Here is a 22997-nt window from a genome sequence, read left to right as displayed (position 1 = left end):
GCTTACACTAAAAATAAAAAGCACTTTTAACAAGAAAAATTTGAAAAAAAATCTACACTAAAGGAAGAGAGAATACCATGTGTCCATTCAGTTAAGCAGGCAAAAAAAGACTGAGAAGGCTTGCAAGGAAACATCTGCACATGTTCAAAAAAGGTTTTCTATGGTTTTCTGGGCTCAGAGAGGTTTTTTTCCATGTCTGTGCTATGGATGATATCACCCCATATGTGTGGCTGATCATCCTGCTCACTGATGGAGAAAGGTTTGAATCATGTTCCTTCCCCAAACACCGGCAGCTAACATTATGATGGTCCATGACAACATCTTCTATCTGCTTTTGAGGCAAAATTTGGAGCTGCTGGGTTGCTTCTCAGACTGTATCTGTGAATTGCCTTGGTTACCAATGAAAAGGCATGCTAAATCCAAATAAAATTAAATTGTGAAAAAAAATGAGAGAGGCAATATCAAAGAAAAAAAAATTTTAGTGAAAGGCAATCAGAAAAGAAAACCTCTAATCAATGGACTGTGGCTTAAAACACAAGCCAGATGACGGGAACAAAAAAAAAATTCAAAATGCTAAAAAAAAAAAAAAAAAAAAAAAAAATCTAACAAGAAGGGTAAAAAAAACGCCTGAGGTACACTGTATGCTGAAAACAGCAAACAAGGAAGTCTCAAGTAGTGAAATTCATTTGAAGACAAAAGCATGGAGGAGCCAAGATGGCCGCACACACGAGACATGAATAAGAGATTCTCCAGCACGCTGAGAAGATTTCTTCCCCTCTTACCTGAGATGCCTTCGAAACGCAAGGGGAAGGTGCGGATCTACCCGTCGGCGACCATCCCCTCATCGGCGCAACAACTGGAGATAACTAAGTTCATGTTGTCGCTACCAACATCATCCCGGGGAGCTGAGGAACCTGGTGTGCAGAGCGGCGGGGGAGAGCCTTTCTTGCCTGCAAAGGAAGCGTCCCTGAGCCCCGAACTGCAGCAACCACCAGAGAGGGAGATGCAGAGTGCCTGCAGAAGAATTTTCTTCTGGTGTCAACCCAGGAGAAACTCTACAGAGCTGGAACTGATTCTGCTCCCAGCAGGAGCCATGGAGGGACAAATGGGTACAAGACCAGCAGGTACCGTTGAGGAGGCAAGGGGGTTGATTTTGAACACTGATATGGGGGAGATGACCTCTATTCCAGGAAATGTTCCAAGCAGAGACCTCTTTAAGATCCCGGTTCGCCCTGAGGTGGTTACCCTCGATGCTATTTGGGATCTGGTGACAGGACTGGGCACAACATTAAATTTACTTAAAAATTAATTGGATTTTTCAACTTTAAAGTGTGTGAAAAAGTCAGAAGAATTACAACTACAGGTCAACTCTTTAGTAACCAAAATGATGAGTCTGGAGGAAAAGGAGAAGAACACCCAAGAGTTTAAAGTGGCAGCAATAAAAGATCGAGATGTTTTGGCGCGGCACTTAGAACATTTGGAAAATAAGGCCAGATACTTAAATCTACGCCTTATAAATTTTCCCGGAGTAGTGGGAGAAATTCCCTATATAATGCTGAAAAAAATTTATGTATGAAAAATTGGGTTTTGCTGATGAAAATTTTCCCTCTATAAATACTTGTTTCTTTCTCCCAAACTCCAGATCATACAGAATTACTGCCAATGCCCCTTTTCAAAATAATCTTTCAGCTTTTTTGGAAAATTCAGTGGAGGTAATAGAGGAACACTTTTGGTATCTTTCATTACGTCTAATGATTTGAACCTTGTAATGAAGAGTTATTTCAGGAAATATCCTATCATTTTCTTTGATTCTCCTATAAATTTTCCCTGACTTGGCTACCACTACCCAAATCCAACGCCGGGGTTTTTTAACCCTTCGGCAAGAGGTTGTGGGATTGGGTTTTTCCTTTATGCTTCGCTTTCCCTGCAAACGTCTTATTAGGAGAGGAGAGGAAAGTTTTATATTCTTTACCCCATGACAGTTGAAGGAATTTGTGGATGCCAGGAGGCCTATCACCTCTTCACCATTAAGCACATGAAAAAATTAGTTGGATAGCTGTGCTGGGCCTTTTCTTTCTTTAAAGAATTTGGCCTTAATGGAAACTCCCTATATGTTTTTCACTGCCTCCCCCCTCTTTTGTTAATGTAGTATGCTGAGACATGGGAAAAATATTACACTTTTGTATGATTTCTGTCCAAGAGATGAGGAGTATTATAAATTATATGTTTGATAGGGCTGGGCATTTGTTTGCAATGTATTGGCAATCCGCAACGTATGTGCCATATTCGTTGTATTCGTGGGGGTCACGAAACGTATGGCGAACCCCCACAAATACAAAGTATCACTAACGAATAAACCCTCACACTCCTAACCCCCCCAAGACTTGCCAAAAGTCCCTGGTGGTCCAGCGGGGGTCCTGGAGCGATCTCCTGCACTCGGGCCGTTGGCTGCCGGTATTCAAAATGGCGCCGATAGCCTTTGCCCTTACTATGTCACAGGGGCTACCGGTGCCATTGGACGGCCCCTGTCACATGGTAGGAGCACAAGATGGTGCCAGCCATCCATTGCTCCTACCATGTGAATTTTGTAAATTGCTTAGATCTCAGGCTTAAGCGATAAATTAAAAAATAAATAAATAAGGTGATAGGCTAATATTGAAAGATTCTACTGTTCTGTGGAACTTCTATCTAATCAGCACCTGATTTCCAATTTGTGCCTACTAGCCAAACTTTTAGAAAAAGTTTTTATACAACCAATGTGCTTTAGATGTTAAGCAGTTTGGGTTTCGTAAAGGCAGAGGGATAGAAACTTTGTTAATTTCTCTGTCCGACAATATCTGTTGTGATTTAGACAGTACGAAGAGTGGCATTTTGGTTCAACTAGAAATTAAGGATGCCTCTGATACCATTTCCCATTTAAAACTGATTAAAAGGTTATCCGACTTTGGCATCGGTAATACAGTTTTGAAGTGGTTTGCTTTTTTTCTTTGAGGAAGAATGCAGACAGTGTAGGTAGGTGTTAGTCACTCTGGTTGGCAGTCTATTATGGGGGGTGTCTCACCGGGATCATCTCTATCTGGAGTACTTTTAAACGTGTTTTTACAGCCATTGGGCAAGCTATTGTCTTCCTTGCTAAATAATCTATACCATCTATGCAGATGATGTGCAATTTTATCTTCCTTGTGATATTAATAATAAAGAATCTTCAGACGTCAAATCAACTTTAGGCGTACCGCAAGGATCCTCCCTGTCCCCCACCCTCTTCAATATCTATCTTCTCCCCCTCTGCCAGCTGCTTACAAAACTAAAATTAATCCACTACCTCTATGCAGACGACGTACAGATTCTGATCCCCATAACAGAATCACTCTCTAAAACGCTCTCATACTGGGAAAGCTGCTTTCAAGCTATTAACTGCCTACTCTCCGGTCTTAACCTAGTCCTCAATGCATCTAAGACAGAACTACTTCTCATTTCCCCCGACCACTCAGTCCTAACCCATCAGACATCATCCAACACCCAGATTTCACAAGTAAGGGACCTAGGAGTCATCCTCGATAACCACCTGAATCTAAAGAAATCCATCAACAACACCGCCAAGGATTGTTTCTATAGACTCCAAGTTATGAAAAGGCTCAAACCTCTCCTCCATTTCCAGGACTTTAGGACCGTCCTCCAAACCACGCTCTTTTCCAAAACAGATTACTGCAACGCTCTCCTTCTCGGACTCCCTTTCTCCTCCATCAAACCATTACAGATGCTCCAGAATTCGGCAGCCAGAATCCTAACCAACACCAACAGAGGTTCGCACATCACTCCCATACTACGGAACCTTCACTGGCTGCCAATAAAATATAGAATAATGCACAAGGCCCTCACCACAATTCATAAAACCATATACAATCAGCAACAACTAGACCTCCAGATGCCGTAGAGAATGCTCGTTCTTTGGTGTATGATAGTCGCGTGTCTTTTGTTGGGGGAACTTGCAGGGTACCTTTGTACGCTTCTCTTATAGGTCTTGAGGATGAATATAATTTGAGAGGAATCTGGAGGTCTAGTTGTTGCTGATTGTATATGGTTTTATGAATTGTGGTGAGGGCCTTGTGCATTATTCTATATTTTATTGGCAGCCAGTGAAGGTTCCGTAGTATGGGAGTGATGTGCGAACCTCTGTTGGTGTTGGTTAGGATTCTGGCTGCCGACCTCAGACTAGAACCTTGCCTTCGAACTTTCCGCAAAAAACTTAAGACCTGGCTCTTCCTCCAGGCCTTCCCCTAACTTTCTAAGCCATTAATTGTCAACCGGACAGGACTCTGCTTTACCGGCTAACGCCCCGCTATGTTTAGACATTATAATTAAGCCGCCGTTTCTTTTGTTTCATTGCCTTTTCTAGTTCTCTTCAGTTACACTGTCCTATACCTCTGACTAGCCTAGCCTCCAAGTTAACTACCCTTGTTATATGTAACTTCCGCTTCCAGTGAATTGTTCTTGTTTAAGTTATACCCTTTGTTACATGTAAACCGATCTGATATGACATTTTTTCATGAAGGTCGGTATAGAAAAGTGTTAAATAAATAAATAAATAAATAATTGGTGAATTCTCCTTTGCTTCTTTTACTCAGTGTTTTGGGAAGTTAAAAAGCTGGATTATGGTTAGGAACAATGCCATTACTTTCTATATCTTATATACCCATTCTGTATAATGGTGAGGTACACCTGGTGTTTGAAGTTCCTCATCCAATCACCTCATGATTTGTGCCTTGTTGTGTAAGGTTTGGTTCTGTCACACACTGATTATTGTAATGCTCTCTATGGTGGTTTGCCCAAGTATATGGTATTTGTTTTGCAATGAATCCAGAATACAGCTGTTAGGACGGTGTTTGGTTAACAGGATGTGTTGGTATCACTCCCTCCATAACCCTACAGACACTTCATACTTTTATACTTATCACTAAACCATTCCATTACAGTTATTTAATCCATATAATGACACTCCCAATATACCGCTAGAAAACCTGATAACGCACATCCTTTCCCATCCACCTTCACAACCAGATTCACCTCTTGCCCCCTGCTGTTATTTATTCTAAATCGTGAACTACCAACTACCTTGTTATAGTATATCTCGTTTTACTGTTTTAGCTCGCTCTATCATTTTATCCTAAATGTTGTATTATCATTCTTATCGTTAGATGTATTTTTCGGTTCGACCAGTTTATTGTAATGACCTTCATGGTTTCTACACATGTATTTCGTTGTTTCAAACGTAAACCGGAGTAAAGGCCTCTAGCTAAACTTCGGTATATAAAAACAATTAAATAAATAAATAGATATTTGAAAGATTTATCCTGGCTGCTAATTGCACAATGGATGACATTTAAATTGTTGACATTAATTCATAAGTCTGTACATCTTGATGCATTTTGTTTGAAAGATATTGTAAAAAGCTATGTACCAAGCCATGCATTATGTGCCACTTTTCATTATTTGTTAACTGTCTGCATTGTCCGCTGTGTATTTGACAACTAGAACCAAAACGTATTTGTTACACAGCAATCCAGGTTATTTAAGTTTTAGAAAAAAGGTGAACACACTATTGTTTGTATGGACTTTTAGCTATAGTTGTTTTCTTGTATTGTATTATTGTGAATCATTTTTTATATGTTTGTATTTTGTAATCTGCATTGCTAAAGTAGAAATGTGGAATATAAATGAAATAAACTTAGGCATTTTGCAGGAGTATGAAAATTACTGCGCATGCACAAAATGCTTTTCAGGAAATTACTGGAAAGGGCTGGAAGGGTCCAAGCTGCACCAATCTGTTGTGTCACCTACATATTTGATGGGTTATTTACATGTCTTCAAAGAATTAAAATTGGCATTTCTGGACTCTGGGTTTGCTTCAATAACTGATGGCTACTAGGTCAGAAATAAAATGTTCAGAATTCTGTTCTTTTGGTAGATGCATACTGAAGAAACAAGATTATTATCCAAATTTTATTAACCCCATATATCTGTATCCAAGTTCCTGCTACCTGTTCATTGTAAGACATTAACTTGTCAATGTTTCTGTTTAGAATGTAAACCGAATTGATCAGTAACTCTGTTATTGGAAAGTCGGTATATAAAAGTGCTAAATAAATAAATAAATAAATTTTAACTATAGCAACAGAGACTTCAAAAACCTACCTGAACAAATAATTAACAAGATATATTTTCCAGAGACTCAAATATCTCCATCCAAATCCATGCACACACTGGGTAGTGTGTCAGAGGCAGAAAGGGATGTTTTGGAATTGGATTTTTATTTCCATTAAAGAAATACTAAAACTCAGCCTTGAGCTCCTGCATCATAACTGGGCGTGGGTATGGAATAATACACAAATACATGTAGCTATATTCTGACCAATAAAACCAAGGTAAACAATAAATCTGTCATTGAAACTTGGCATCCAAGCAAGAATACATTAGATTAGCAGAGATGTAGTATCTATTTTTCACCATGCCAATAATTTCACACACTTTTATTCAAAATGAATTAAACAAACTGTACAAACTGCTGCCTCTCAAAAAATGCTCGTAAAACTAAAAAAATCTAGACCAGGGCTTCCCAAACCTGTCCTGGGGACCTCACAGCCAGTCAGGTCTTTAGGATATTCACAAAGAATATGCACGAGATAAATGTGCATATCACGGAGACTCCCTATATGCAAATTTATCTCATGCATATTCATTGTGGATATCCTGAAAACCTGACTGGCTGTGGGGGTCCCCAAGAAAAAAAAGTTAGGGAAGCCCTGTAGTAGATACTTTGGGGATCATTTTCAAAAGCATCTATGTGCATAAAATTCTGATTTATGCATGTAGATGGCTCTTTGAAAATTGCCCTAGCTGGTATGCATACTAAACATTCCACAACACAACAGCGTGAATACAATCGGGAAATAGTAATTAATTAAAAAAATAACTGCCCACAAAACCATTTGGATACAGCAAAATTGCTTACCTTGTAATAGGGGTTATCCCAGGACAGCAGGATGTAGTCCTCACACATGGGTGATATCACTGACGGAGCCCTATTGTGGGAAAACTTTCTGTCAAAGTTTCTAGAAACTTTTGACTGGCACTGTGAGGCCACTGAGCATGCCCACATGCCATGATATTCTCTGCCACAGGGGTCTCTCTCTAGTCTCGTATGTAGCAATAAGCTTTAGCAAAAATAAAATAATAAAAGGTAACATACCCAACTCCACGGGGTGGTGGGTGGGTTTCATGAGGACTACATCCTGCTGTCCTGGGATAACACCTATTACAAGGTAAGCAATTCTGCTTTATCCCAGGACAAGCAGGATGCTAGTCCTCACACATGGGTGAATAGCAAGCTAGAGGCTGAGTCATTTTGTAGTGAAGCAACAGTGAAGTATTGTTGGTGAAAATGAGGCAGCCGAAGATCACAGCAGATTGGATGCAGGAGGAGTTGGGGTTATACTGGAAATAAGTTCTTTAAGACAGATTGTCCATATGCTGAATCTTGTCGTCCTTGTTAGTCCAAACAGTAATGAGCTGCGAAGGTGTGAAGAGAACTCCATGTTGCTGCTTTTCATATGTCAAGAATTGGCACTGAACGATAGTGTGCTACTGAGGTTGACATTGCTCTTACCGAATGCACTTTACTCGTCCTTGGAGAAGAATGCCTGCTTTTTCATAGCAAAACTGTATGCAATCTGCTAGCCAATTGGATAGAGTATGTTTAGCCACTGCTTTACCTGGTTTGTTTGGATCATAAGATACAAAGAGTTGTGTGGATTTCCTGTGGACTGCAGTGCGGTCTAAGTAAAAGGCCAGTGCACGCTTACAGTCCAAGGTATGTAAGGCCCGTTCCCCTTGGTGAGAATGAGGCCTTGGAAAGAATGTGGGTAAAACTATGGATTGGTTCAAGTGGAATTCTGTAAACACTTTGGGAAGGAATTTTGGATGGGTACGGAGAACCACTTTGTCATGTAGGAATTTTGTATAGGGTGAGTATGTGACAAGTGCTTGTAACGCACTAACCCTTCTAGCTGATGTAATGGCTATGAGGAAGATTGTCTTCCATGTGAGAAATTTAAGATCACAGGAAGTCATGGGTTCAAAAGGAGAACGCATGAGCCTTGTTAAGACGAGATTCAGGTCCCATTCTGTGACTGGCGGCCGAATTGGTGGTTTAAGTTGAGTTAAACCTCTCATAAACCTGCTGACAAGAGGTTGTATGGATATTTGTGCATCTCCCATCTTGTTATGGTAAGCTGAGATTGCACTTAAATGTACTCTTACAGATGAAGTCTGGAGACCAGAGTCTGAAAGATGGTACAAGTAGTCTAGTAAAGAAGTTGTGGGGCAGGTGAAAGGGTCAATATTATTTTTCCTGCACCACAAAGTAAACCTTTTCCATTTCGAAGAATAGTTCTTTCGTGTTGAAGGTTTACGTGAAGCTATAAGCACTTGAGATACATTGGTTGAGAGACTGAGTGGTTGTAAGATCAAGCTTTCAACATCCATGCTGTCGGGGATAGGGATTGAAGGTTGGGGTGGCGCAACCGACCCTGATCCTGAGTTATGAAAGTGGGAACTACTCCCAGACGAATTGTATCCCTGACTGAGAGGTCTAGAAGTGTGGGAAACCATACTTGTTGAGGCCAATACGGGGGTATGAGAATCATGGTCCCCCTGTCCTGTTGTAGCTTCACTAGAGTTTTGGTTATGAGCGGTATTGGAGGATACGGGTATAGAAGGCCTGAGTTCCAAGGGCGAGCAAAGGCGTCCTTGGCTGGCTGGTTCTTCTGTTTGTGTAGAGAACCGAATTTGTCCACTTTGTGATTCAGATGTGACGCAAAGTGGTCTATTGTTGGTTGCCCCCAACGCTGAAATATCCTGGTCACTACTGAGGGATCCAGGGACCATTCGTGTGGTTGGAACTGACGACTGCGTCGATCTGCCACTACATTGTGAATGCCTGCCAGAGAAGTGGCCCGGAGGAACATTGAGTGGTTGAGGGCCCAGCCCCAAATCTGTGCAGCTTCTTGACAAAGGAGATATGAGCCCGTACCTCCTTGTTTGTTAATGTACCACATGGCAACTGTGTTTTCCGTTTGGATGAGAACAGTCTTGTGTGAAAGGCAGTCCTTGAACGCATGCAGAGCATAACGTATAGCTCGAAGCTCCAGAAAATTGATTTGAAATGTTGCTTCGAGTCTTGTCCAAGTACCTTGGGTTTGGAGGTTGTGTACGTGAGCTCCCCAACCCAAGATGGATGCATCTGTAGTTAGCGTTATTTGTGGGATTGGTTGTTGGAAGGGTAGGCCCTTGCGCAAATTGTCCTTGTTCACCCACCAAAGAAGAGAGGAACGTAGCTGGTGGGTTACTTGAAATGGAGAGTATAGTGGTTGAATGGCTTGGATCCATTGTGATCTTAAAGTCCATTGGGTTACTCTCATGGCTAGCCTTGCCATAGGAGTGACATGAACTGTGGAGGCCATGTGGCCTAGTAAGGTTAGAAACTGATGAGCTGTTGCTTGTTTCGTTGAGTAAATGGAATTTGCCAAAAGGGAAAGTGTCTCTGCCCGATCCTCGGGTAAAAAGGCCGTTGAGAGGACGGTGTTCAATTCTGCTCTGATGAATTGAAACAGGTGAGATGGAGTGAGATTGGACTTTTGATAATTGATGAGAAAACCCATGGAATGAAGTAGAGTAATTGTTTGACTGAGAGAAGCCAGAGCTCCATGTTGATATTGACTTCTGATGAGCCAGTCATCTAAATAGGGAAATACATGGACACTTTCCTTGTGCAAGTGTGCTGCTATTACTGCCAGACATTTGGTGAATACTCTGGGAGCAGAGGAAGTCCGAATGGTAGTATTCTGTACTGGAAATGTTGATGCCCCACCATGAAGCGCAGGTGCTTGTGATGAGGAGGGAATATTGGAATGTGAGTGTAAGCGTCTTGAAGATCCAGAGAACAAAGCCAATCTCCTGTTTGAAGAAGTGGAAGCATGGTGCCTAGAGAAACCATCCTGAACTTTTCTTTCTTTAGAAATTTGTTGAGATTTCTGAGGTCTAGGATGGGACGGAGGCCTCCGGTTTTCTTTGGAATGAGGAAATACCGGGAATAGAATCCTCTGCCCTGCTGAGTCCGGGGTACCAGCTCTACAGCCCTGGCTCTCAGTAGGGTGGATAATTCTGCTTGCAATTGGATTGTGTGATTCTCATTGAGAGAGAGAGAGAGGTCTCGGAGGAGAATTTATTGGAAATGAGAGGAAATTGAGTTGGTAACCTCGAGATATTATTGCAAGCACCCATTGGTCTGATGTTATTTGAACCCAATTGTTGTAAAAAGAGGATACTCGACCTCCTACCGGAAGTTGTGGCTGAGGATTGGAGAGGTGGCTGTGTTCTCTAGGAGTGTCTTCAAAAGCCAGCAGCAGGTCCTGTCTGTGGCATAGGTTGAGGCCTAGCCACCCTAGGTTGTCTGGGCTGAGGCCTTTGTTGTGGTCTAGAAGACCTTGTTCTAGATGTAGGAGGGTAGTACCATCTTTCCCTATAGAATGATCTTCTAGTATCTTTTCTTTGAGGCCTACGAACTGAGTGCGTAGGTGGGTCCTGTGGGATCGAGGAAAGCTGTCTCAGGGTTTCCGTATGCTCTTTTAACTGTGTAACTGCATCCTGTACTTTGGATCCAAAGAGGTTATCTCCCAGGCAAGGGAGATCTACTAATTTATCCTGGACTTAAAGCCTCGGACCTCAGGCCTGAAGCCATGCCCAACGCTCTACACTGATCCCCAATGCAGCTACTCTGGAAGCTGTCTCAAACCCATCATAAGCTGCACGTACTTCATGTTTGCCTGCCTCAAGTCCTTTTTGGATGATGGCTTGGGCTGCTTCTTGATATTGTGATGGAAGAGATGGAATAAATTCTTGCATTTGCTTCCACAAATTTCTTTGACATTGGGTCATGTAAAGTTGATATGAAGATATCCTAGAATTTAACATGGCCCCCTTGGTAGACCTTCCGCCCAGAGAATCTAAAAATCTGTGATCTTTACCTGGGGGATTTGAGGAATGTGGTCTAATCCTCTTGGACTTCTTTTGCGCAGACTCTATCACTATTGACTGGTGAGGGAGCTGCGATTTTTGGTAGCCAGGGGTAGACTGCACCAAATATGTACTGTCCATTCGTTTGTTAACAGCTGGCACTGAGAATGGATGTTCCCAAATGCGATGTTGCAAATCCAGCAGAACATCATGAACTGGTATAGCTACCACTTGCTTTGGAGGGTCTACAAATTGAAGCACCTCCAATGTTTGCTGTCTGGTATCTTGCTCTGTGACCAAAGTGAATGGTATGGTGTCAGCCATTTCCTGTACGAAAGATGTGAATGAGAAATCTTCTGGAGGAGATTTTTTCCTTGGATCTGGTGGGGATGGATCCAACATAAAAGCTTCAGATGAGGTGTCTGATTGCGTATCACTCCAAGTATCATATGGATCTTGGGCTTGAGGAAAGGTTTTGGCAGTTGCAGGTGGTCGTTGCAGGTGGACCTGAAGGTCCTGGTAATGGATCATCAATAGGTGGTTCCTCAGGTTGTTCTTCCAGTGGATTTGAGGGAAGAGAATTGAGCAGTTTATGATATTTTTTCATTAACAGCTGATATAGTGCCAATTCTGAATCTCCTGGATCCCCAGAGGCAAGGTTGGCATCGATGGTGACGGTGTTGGAACCGAAGATGGTGTTGTCATCTTCGGTGGTCGCATTGATGTCACGCAGTTGTCATCGGTTTAGGTACCAGCATCGATGTAATTAGTGACATCGGCATTGGTACTGGCATCGACAAAGACGTCGGCATCGGTATGGTAACCGGTGTTGGCGGAATCACCGGCATCAGCGAAGGTATCGGCATCGGTTCACGAACCGGCATCGGTGACATCACCGGCATAGTCACTGGAATAGGTGTCTGTTCTTTCAGGGCCTGGATCACCGCTTGTCTTATAAAATTAGACAATTCCTGCAATGCAGCTGGTGTGTACAGAGCAGCTGTATGTGGTAGCGGTGTAAGTGTTGATATTACCTGCACAGATCCCTGTGGAGGTTCAATCGATGATGGTGTAGGCCCCGGCGCCACTGGTATTGGAGTTTCCTGAGGATTCTGCCGCTTAGCTGTCGGTTCCTCCGGGGAGAGGGTTGACGCTAGAGTCGGTGTCTGTCGATGTCAGTGCCGATGTTTAGGCCTATGCTCGACTACTGACCTCATCGATGTCGTCGAAGTCGATGGCGATGCTTGATCTCCCGATCCCTCCAGATGACGTTTTTTCAGTAAAACCTTTTTTGAAACTCCTGCTGGGGACGATTTCGTCGATGTTGAAGGAGAAGGAAGAAGCTGAAGGTGGAAGAGATGTTCCCATCTTCTCCTGTCGAAGTTTTCTTCCTTTGGGAGTCATCTCTGCACATTGAGGGCAGGATGAGACATCGTGTTTATCTCCCAAATAGAGAACACACTCAAGGTGTGGATTTGTTATAGACATCGTCCGATTACATACCGGACATTTTTTAAATCCTGAAGCCATCTTTTCCTGACAGCCGTCAATGAAAAGGGGGAAAATTCTGAGAGAGAGTTTTTACTTAAAAGTAAAAACGAGACTATGATTTCTCACCAGCCGGTGGAAATGTGAGAGAAATCTTGTATGGGAGAAAAATATGTTGAAAAAAATCAATGACTTTCTAGTCAGTAAGTCTGTGAGAAACTCACAGGGCTCCTTGCTCTGCGATGCTTACAGCAGTGCAGAAAAACGAAGAATAGAGAGAGAACCTCTGTGGCAGAGAATATCATGGCATGCTGGGCATGCTCAGTGGCCTCACAGTGCCAGTCAAAAGTTTCTAGAAACTAGCATCCTGCTTGTCCTGGGATAATTATATATACATGTTATGCATCATAATAGACACCACCAGTCTACCGACCCTTCTTTGTCTTATATTTAATCATTTGGCAAAAAGGCCTTTTTTGATAATTTTCAGTTGGTAATAAAAAATTATCTTATTCAAGTTTCATGAATGAGAAACTGGAGACATGACACCATTTCAAATGCTTATAGCAGTACAATGAGTGAGTAATGGAAGTTTGAAAATTTGTGATTGGTCTTTTTTGATGCTGATATTTAAATTCAACTTTTATATTCAACTTTTGTCTTTTCAGCATTAATAAATACACTCTGTTAAGTGCTTGGGATTCCCTGATGCAGAAACAAAGTTTCGAAACATGGTTTGTGTCAGGATGGGACTTTCATTCATAACACTTGAATAAGATAAGTTTTTATTTGCAACTGAAAATTATAAAAAAAAAAAAGCCTTTTTGCCAAATCATTAAATATAAGATAAAGAAAGTCAGTAGACTGGTCGTGTCTATTATAAATGTATATTTAAATATGCAAATGGATTTGTGGGCAATTGTTTTTTGAATTATGCATACTAAACAGATATTCTGGTGGGCAGATTTATGCACATACTTTCGATTTTTTTTTCCAAAGTATGCGTGCAAATCCACATGCACAAATTTAGATCTGCTCTTGAGCAAGTTTAACTCTGTGCATGTATATTCCAAGGTTTCTGTGTACATCCACAAATTTTCAAAGCAGATTTATGAACACAAAACTCTGAAAATTCTGGTTAATGTCCGCATGTAAAAAGTACCTGCAGGCTTTAGCCCATGTGGGCTGTTTAATAATTAGCCTCCAGTAAATAGTTTTAAACACTATTACATTTTGACTTGTTTATAAATGGTTCCATCTTTTAAATAGGATTTGTGCTATTTAAATCATTAATATAGTGATATACAACATAATTACACATTACCTTTCGAGTTTGCATTTTCTCCGTTCTCCGACGAAAGGCAACATATGGGTCACTATTCGTGGAGCCGTCCCTTTTCTCTTGCTTGATTTGAGGGATGAGGGAAGGCCCCCTACAGTTTTTACGCTTTCTTACCCAGTAATCATAGACTGCCTTTATAAGGTAATCATCTTCATTTAGCAGCAATTTTGCTTCCTGAAGAGTTACAAGCTTAAAAAAAAGAAAAACAAAAAAAACCCAATAAGCATGTAGCTTAGTAAAAAGTACTAAGATATAAATCACAGAACAGACCATTATTTCTAATTTTAGCTCTAGTACTTCAAACCGTATAAAGAAATAGAACTGGTGCTAGTCATAAAAAGAAAGTGCTGCACACTTAGTGTTTTGCCTTTTTAGTTTAAAAGTAAATAAATAAAATCCAGAAATTGTTTTGAGGTTTCTCTTCCAAACAAATGAACCAGGTTGAAATTAAGTTAACAGAAAGAAAAGAAAAAAATGCCAAATTGGGGAAAATATAAATGCATTCTAATACATATGAAAAAAATACTAATGAAGAAAAGTGGTATAAAAATACAAATAAATGAATTAAGCACATATTTATTTATTGCAGTCAATCATGGCACAATATTAACAGTTTAAAGTGAATGGCTCCATCATGTGTCTGGAATGAGCTTTACATTTAAGAACTGCTTTAGGTTCTGTGCCGCAATATAAAAACATCTATCAGGGCAACATTTCATAAAACTAAAATCCCAGTGAAATACTGAGTGAACTGAAAAACAGGTTTATAGCAGTAAAAAATGATTACGTTCAATTAAAAAAAAAATCTGACAATGTACTGGTAAAATTCAGTTGAAAGTGAAAATGTGGAACACTATGCATACTCTAACATACGTCTTCTCTCTCATCTATAGCAAAGCCTGAAACAAGTATACCCACAATGAATATATCAGAAACATCACTTCTAGCTAGTGCAATTTAGAATGTTAAAGCCTCTCATGTCAACCAGTACCTCCAATCCTTTCAAAAAGTAGGGAAAAGAAAGTGCTGTCCAAGTACACAATATGTTAGAGGAAAGCATTTTTCAGTGAATAGGAAATAATAGAACAGCGATTGAGAACCTTTTTAATTGTCTGCACCAGTAACTAATTTTACCTTTAGATAGTGTGCCAGAGGAGTTTGTCAGCCTTGCATTCAGCATATTAAGCTGCAGAGTGGGGCAAGAGCTATCTCCCTAACCTCCATCTGGCCCTCCCCCAACATACTCCTCTTTCTCTCTCCCCGACTCCCAAACTCAAAGCAGTGTACACTGCAAAATTGGAGACCTTGTAATGACAAAGCCTGCAGAGATGCTAGAAGCAGTAGGAATAGGCTACAATTTCTCTGAGCTGGTGTGGGGTGGGGGTTGGGGATGGAAGAAGCACCAGGGGATCAAGAGGATGAGAGACCATAAGATGGGGAAGGGAAGAAAGAAGAAGAAGAAAACAAATTATTAGAACAAGAAACCCAGTGCCTTGGCTAGGATGAAAAGCTTTGACACAGGCAACCTGAAAGAACAGTAACAAAGTATATGGAGAACTTACTAGTACTGTCCCCATCTATTGCATATTCACTAGTCTTCCCTTGTAACCCCATCCCCTCCTGAGCACATATGCAACACACTTGAAGCTTTTCTGCTGCACTTGCTAGCAAGCTTTCAGAGTATATGGAAAGCAGAGTTGCTTACCTGTTACAGGTGTTCTCTGAAGACAGCAGGATGTCAGTCCTTATACAGGAGTTCCAACATCGGATGGAGCCTAGCATGGAAACTTTGACTGAGCCTCATTGAGCATGCTCATGCATGCAATATGCCATGCGTCCAAGTAGGATCCCCTCATCATAGCATTCAGTATAATAATAAAATAAAATAATGAAAATCTCCACATATTGGAAACAACTCTGTGGGGTACCGGGCGGGTTTCATGAGGACTGACATCCTGCTGTCCTCAGAGAACACCTGTTACAGGTAAGCAACTCTGCTTTCTCAGAGGGCAATCAGGATGGCGGTCCTCACATATTGGTGAATCCCTAGCTACAGATTGCTCCCCAACATACAAGCGGACCGGCAAAATACCAAAATAAGTGCCAACAGGCACAACTACAACTAGTTTTGTTGGTAACAAGGGGGCAGCCTGAACAAAAATAGCAGACCCTAGGTGAGAACAGAGTTGGGTTCTACACGAAACAAGTTCCAAAGGACAGACTGGCCACACCTGCTGTCATGTCGATCATCTCTATCCAAACAATAATTTATTTATTTATTTATTTTAAGGTTTTTTTAATACCGATTTTCCTGCATAAAATGCATATCAAACCGGTTTACAATGAAACAGAATGAGCAGGAAGTAAAATTCCTTAGTCTAATACATTTAAACGTCAATAATGAAATAATTTTAAACAAAGCAAAAAGCTAAATAACATTAATAAAAGTTAAATTATTAACAAACATAAATATAATTGCATTAGAAGGAGCACAAAGGTTAGCATGAAGGGGAGCACAAAGGGGAAAACCCCTTTGTCACGCCCGGCACGCGACGCCTGGTGTAATCGCGCCGTTAATCGGGTCGCCGCTGGCTGGTCGTCATGACAATGTGAATAATAATAATAATGATAATGATAATGCAATGTGAATGTGTGGAGAGAACTCCACGTCGCAGCTCTGCAGATCTCCTCCTCCATGGGAACTGCTTGGAAGTGGGCCACTGATGCTGCCATGGCTCAGACAAAGTGAGCCTTGACATGACCCCCAAGATGCAGTCTCACCTGGGCATAACAGGAGATGCAGTCTGCAAGACAATTAGAAAGCATCTGCTTGGCAACGTCAATGCCCAACTTATTCCTAAAAAAAGAAACAAAAAGTTGGGTGGACTGACCATGGGCTTCTGTCTGCTCCAGGTAGAAGACTAAGGCACTTTTGCAATCCACACTATGCAGGGCTTGTTTGCCTTGGTGCAAATGGGGCCTGGAAAGAATGTTGGCAGGATGATGAACTAGTTAAGATGGAAGTCCGACACCACCTTAGGCAGGAACTTAGGGTGTGTTCGTAAGATCACCCTGTCATAAAAAAATGTAGTGTAAGATGGATAAGTCACTAAGGCCTGGAGCTCGCTGACCCTGCGTGCTGAAGTGACCACCACCAAAAATATGACCTTTCAGGTCAGGTACTTCAGGTCACAGGAGCACAGTGGCTCAAAAGGAGCTATCAACGGCTGAGCTAACACCATGTTTAGGTCCCAAGACATAGCAGGAAGCCTTAGGGGCGGCTTCAACTGAAGCAAGCACCGCATGAAACAACAAACTATAAGCTGTTGAGAGATAGGCGTACTATCTACACCATTGTGATATGCGCCAGTTGCACTTAGATGAACTCTAACGGAGTTGGTCTTCAAACCAGCTTATGACAGGTGTTGAAGGTAGTCAAGCAGTTTTTGTAGGGAGCAGGAGAAAAGGATCTAGGGCCTTCTGCTCACACCACACAGAAAACTTCCTCCAATTCAGTCTGTAGGACTTTCTAGTAGAAGGCTTTCTGGAAGCCACCGGGACCAGAGACATATCTTCTGAAAGATCGAGTGGTTACAATATTAACCTCTCAACACTCAGGCGATGAGCAACAGGGACTGGAGGTTAGGATGGCACAACCTGCCTTGATCCTGGGTGATGAGATCTGGGGAAGTCCCCAGCCTGAGGAGTGGAAACCAGACCAATGAGTGGCTATGAGGATCATAGTCCTTTTGTCCTCACAAAGCTTCAAGAGAGTCTTCCCTACCAGTGGAGTTGGAGGATACACATACAGAAGACCCTTGCCCCAAATGGTGGGCGAAGGCATGAGGCTGGTTTACCCTGAGTCCTCTACAGGGAGAAGACCTGAGGAACCTTCCTGTTCCAAGGCGATGAGAAGAGATCCACATCCGGGCTTCCTCAGAGGCAGAAGATCCAATTCGCAACCCCTTGGTCGAGACCATTCGTGGGGTCTGAAGGTGTGACTCAGTCTGTCCATTATAACATTCTTTGTTCCAGCCAGGTACATGGCCCTGAGCACCCTCCTGTGGGAGAGGACTCATGACCAGAAATGGACAGTTTTCTGACAAGGGAGGTACAATCCCGTACCTTTCTGCTTGTTGACATACCACATTGCCACCTGGCTGCCGGTCTGTATCAGACAGAGTCCCCCTGTTTTCCCTGGTATCAGGCAGCACTGGGAGTAAAATCCCCACCCACTTTGCCCTGGTGGAATGGGTTCAACAGCTCTGGCCATTAAGAGGGAGGAGAGCTCCGCTACTAGTACTTCCTGATGTGCTACTGGGCCCCAGAATGGGCTCGGGGGGAGGGAGGGGGGTGTAATTTGGCGGGGTTCCCAAGAGGTTCACTTTGTACCCCAGTGAACAATGGAAAGAACCCACTGGTCCAAAGTTATACTGGGCCACTGGTTTGCAAAGAACTGAAGCCTTCCCCTGACTGGTAGGTCCATCACTCTGGGGACTGCAATACAGTAAAAACCATTGTTCCTGTAGTTTACACAGGCTCTGGCTGGGGCTTCAGGGCCCCTCTGTTGCCTGGGAGGGGAAAGATGTGGTGGAGGGTGGTACCTCTTCAGGTGAAAGAAGGGCTTCTTGGGCCCAAACCTCAATGGCCATATGGCTGAGAAGGGAGGGTCCTGACTGCCAGTGGATTGCTGCATGGTGGTCCCAGATCTGGATCACCACATCCTTCACTTTATCTCTGAAGAGATTCTCTCCTGGACAAGGCACATCAGCGAATTGTTCGTGTACCTCCAGTATGAGATCCAAGGCCCACAGCCATGTGTGTCTGCGGGCGCTGATTCCCGATGCAGAGACCCTCAATGCCATTTCGAAAACAAAGCAGGTTGAACAGACCTCATGTTTTCCGTACTCCAGATCCTTATGAACCAGAGACTGGTGGGTGTCTTGCTGCTGCTGAGGCAGTTGCTCGGCAACTTCCTGCATCTATTTCAGGAGATCACGCACATTCCTGGCTTATGTAGAGCTGGTAGGTCACTGTGCGGGCAATAAGCACAGCACCCTAGAACACCTTCCTCCCAAGAGCATCCAACACGCTCTGATCCTTCCCTGGGGACCCCGAAGAATGGTTTGCAGAGTACTTGGCCTTCTTGAGAACAGATTTGATGACCACCAATTGGTGGGACTGTTAACACTTGTCTAATCCAAGATCCCTTTGGACGAGATAAATCATGTCCGCCTTCTTGTTCACAGGGAGCGTTACCACATCCTCATTAGTATCTCCACAAGGATCTTGTGCACTGGGACTGCCACGATCTCCTTGGGAGGCTCCATGTACTGGAGGATATCTAGCATTTTGTGCCCAATATCCTCTTCATTAATCAAGTAAAATGGGATGGCATCCTCCATCACCCAAACTAAATATGTGAAGGAGAGGTCCTCCGGCAGGGACTTCCTTTGATTGCCTGGAGGAGATGGTTCTGAGGATAGATCATCTGAAGTGCTGTCAGAAGCCATGGAGGAGTTATCCCCACCAAGGATCAAAGGTGCCTTTGTCTCCACTATGTTGGGGCCCTAGGTGCTCTGTCCCCAGCCAGAGGTGTAGGCACTGTTTCAACTGGCCATTTGGGCTGGGCTCCAGTGCCACTTCTGATATCAAGGGGGCGTCCTCCAGCAAGGAACTGGAGACTACAACTGGATCGTCTGGTGGTGGCACTGGTGTCCCACAGGACATCGATGCCACCCGGCAACCAATACCAGGGACTGGGGTAGTAACAGGCCGATAAGTGCGTGCAGGGATTCAAGTAGCAACTCGAGAAGTGCCGGTGCTGGTGCTCCGACGATGAGGCCTCGCATCGCCCTCTCCATGGCCAGCTGCACGCGCCCCTCCAGTTCCTTCTTTAAAATCACCAATGCCAGGACAGGCTCGGACTCAGGAGGTATAAATAGATCCTCTTCAAAGCTGAGAGGAGGCTCAATGGCAGGCATCGAGACCAGTAGAGACCGTACATACCCTTGGCATTGATGGAGGACTGGCTCTTCTCGCCATAGGGCTGCTTCGGAGACATCACAGCAGAAGCTGGTTCATCTCTGTGCCCAGCATCATGAATTGACAGGGATATATGCCGATGCTTCTTCAGCTTCCATCAATCCTCAGATTGATTTCCCCCCAGTGCTGAGGTTGAGGATGATGACCCCAACATCCTCAACCTAGAGGAGCCTGACGATGGCCAGTCTCTGGTGTCCCTCTCAGCTGACGACCTTGACGGAACCGAAGCCCCGCCGATGTCAACTGCTCGGTGTCCATTCATGCGGCTCCAAGGTCCCTCGATGCTACCACCTCTGATTCTAATGTATTGATCTTCTACGGCCCAATGAAATGCTCCATCTTATCGAAATTTATCTTTTGTCCCTTTGGGGTCATCTTGGTGCAACCCCGGACGTCGTGTGATGCCCCAAGGCAGAGAACACATTTATCATGGGGATCCGTGATCGACATAGTTCTCGTACACCTGAAGCATTGCTTGAAACCAGACGTGGGACATGTCATGAAATAAAAGGGACGCAAGACCGAAATCAATGGCGGCAGCCATCGATGGCCAGTAGGCACAGGGTGCATCATCACCACAGGGGATCAACAATGAAAATAAACTTACCCAAAACTTCAAGAAACCTGTCTAGGATGCTAACCGGGAAACTAGGGGGACTCTGCATAGACAGCATGAGGAACACAAATAGGAACTGCTGAGAAAAAAAGCACTTTATAATTGTGCCAAACTTTTGAAACATTTTTGAGGCTCACCCAACCACAAGAAGCAAGGCTCTATGGAAAAGAAGAGATTGCGGAAAGCCTGAATGGTATATTGCATGCGTGAGCATGCTCAATGAGGCTTAGTCAAAGTTCTAGAAACTTTGACATAAGTTTTGCATGCTGGACTTCATCCAATGAGGTTACCCATGTGTGAGGACTGTCACCCTGCTTGTCCTGGGAGAATAGCAGCATCTCTATGTAGTCAACTACGGTGGCTAACAGAGGTTTGCACACTGTTGAAGACATTAACCATGCACCAAATTTGAAACACATTCCAAAGGCTCATCATTATTGTTCTAGAACATGGAAGCCATAATATGAGGCTGAAAATGGTGAAACTCAGGAATCGTAAGAAAATGTCTCCACAAACAGGCTAGTGATCGAATACAGCAGCTTCCCCACAGTGGAAGTGACAGAGGCAAAAACATTATCAGAATTCAAGATAGCACATGAGAAGCACAGAGAATCCTCAGTAGCGTGGAAAAGAAAGTAAAGTTGATGATAAAATTGGGTCTGTCTTATTGCAACTAGACAAGAGAATGGGCAGGCTAGACAGGTTTTGCAATCCTCATAGTCACAGGAGATCTACTTTCAAACTGCTGAAAGGATTCTAATATGCAGAAGAAAAACACCCCAATGAATAATGGGATAACTGAATTGAGCTCATTCCTTTCTTAAAGAATTTTAAAACAGTATGCACCATAATCCAGCAGACTGGAAGATCCGTACTACAATGTTTAGTAAAGTATGTAATTACAGTTATGATTAGATAAGGACACACGGGCAGAAAGCAATCAAGTTTTATGAACCATGGAAAAAGCTTTTTTTTTTTTTTTAAATCAGGAGTTCAAATTTGACTATACAAATATTTAGCACAAGCCATAAGTTATATGCTTTATCTTAAAAAATTTTAAGCAGAACTTGTTCTTTGAGTGATCTAATCAGCAACCCATCTGCTACATATTACTGCTTTTAAAATTAGTGGCAAGGGTTTTATCAGAACTCTTGACATACTTTTAACTTAAGAGCCTGATGAACAAAATTTCTAGACATTTAACAAATGCATTCATTAAGGCAACCTTAAAGCCACAAACTGAATACATTTAAATAATGAATTGCTTCCGTGAAATCTGAAATATTTTGGAAGAGTTCTTAGGCTGCAGAATATGAAAGTTTTCAGCAAACCAGTATAGTCATATTTACTGATGAATCCCCCACAGAAAGACAAAACAAAATGTTTGCTGAACCATGTCCCAAACAGATAAAATAAGGAATGGAAAATATCAACAAGATTATTAATTCCATCAACACTGTAACCCAACCCCAGTGGCTCGCACGGTGGCCAGCACTCAGTACCTCACTGTCCCGGCTCCGATGTGGTCTCTTCAATCCCCTAAGGTCTTCCAGCTTGGCCACCACTGTCCTGGCTCTACCCTGCATCCTGCAACTGACTAGGGACATGACCAGGAAGTATCAAACTTTATAGGGCCTGAAGACAGGAAGTCCTGTGGCACAGCTTGATAACATAAACACTGACTAAGTATTTAAGGAAGTACAGTTCATGTCACATTTGCCTGAGCAACAGGTACTGTTAGCCTGAACTGGAGTATTCTCTTCCTCCTGTTCCTGTTTTTGCTTTGACCTGGACTGTTCTGACCTTGCTTTACTTGCCGCCTGCCCTGATGATAGCATGGTCCTCTCTTGGTACTGCCTGCCCCAACCCTTGCCTGCATGACTACATCACATCCTTGGTCCTGCACATAGTCTTCCATCAGCTACCACCTGTTGGAGCTATATAGAAACATAGAAATGACGGCAGAAGAAGACCAAACGGCCCATCCAGTCTGCCCAGCAAGCCTCACACATTTTTTCTCTCATACTTATCTGTTTCTCTTAGCTCTTGGTTCTATTTCCCTTCCACCCCCACCATTAATATAGCGAGCAGTAATGGAGCTGCATCCAAGTGAAATGTCTAGCTTGATTAGTTAGGGGTAGTAGGGGTAGTAACCGCCGCAATAAGCAAGCTACACCCATGCTTATTTGTTTTACCCAGACTATGTTATACAGCCCTTATTGGTTGTTTTTCTTTTCCCCTGCCGTTGAAGCAGAGAGCTATGCTGGAAATGCGTGATGTATCAGTCTTTCTCCCATGCCGTTGAAGCAGAGAGCCATGCTGGATATGCATCGAAAGTGAAGTATCAGGCACATTTGGTTTGGGGTAGTAACCGCCGTAACAAGCCAGCTACTTCCCGCTTTGTGAGTGTGAACCCTTTTTTCTTCTCCCCTGCCG

The 22997-nt window shown here is 42.9% G+C and overlaps 1 protein-coding gene across 3 annotated transcripts in view; it reads right to left on the bottom strand.

The window, feature by feature from the left end:
- Window positions 1-22997, bottom strand: part of EPC2 (enhancer of polycomb homolog 2) — a 308407-nt gene that overhangs the window by 68627 nt on the left and 216783 nt on the right. For all 3 annotated transcript variants that reach the window (XM_029605440.1, XM_029605441.1, XM_029605442.1), the window contains one exon: window positions 13883-14089. In XM_029605440.1, coding sequence (XP_029461300.1) covers window positions 13883-14089 — 207 coding nt within the window. The remainder of the gene's footprint in view (window positions 1-13882; window positions 14090-22997) is intronic.

Source organism: Rhinatrema bivittatum, chromosome 6 (assembly GCF_901001135.1).
Source record: "Rhinatrema bivittatum chromosome 6, aRhiBiv1.1, whole genome shotgun sequence".
Classification (NCBI taxonomy): domain Eukaryota; kingdom Metazoa; phylum Chordata; class Amphibia; order Gymnophiona; family Rhinatrematidae; genus Rhinatrema; species Rhinatrema bivittatum.
Note: the sequence above shows the minus strand (reverse complement) of the source record. Positions and strands in the feature narration are given on the sequence as shown.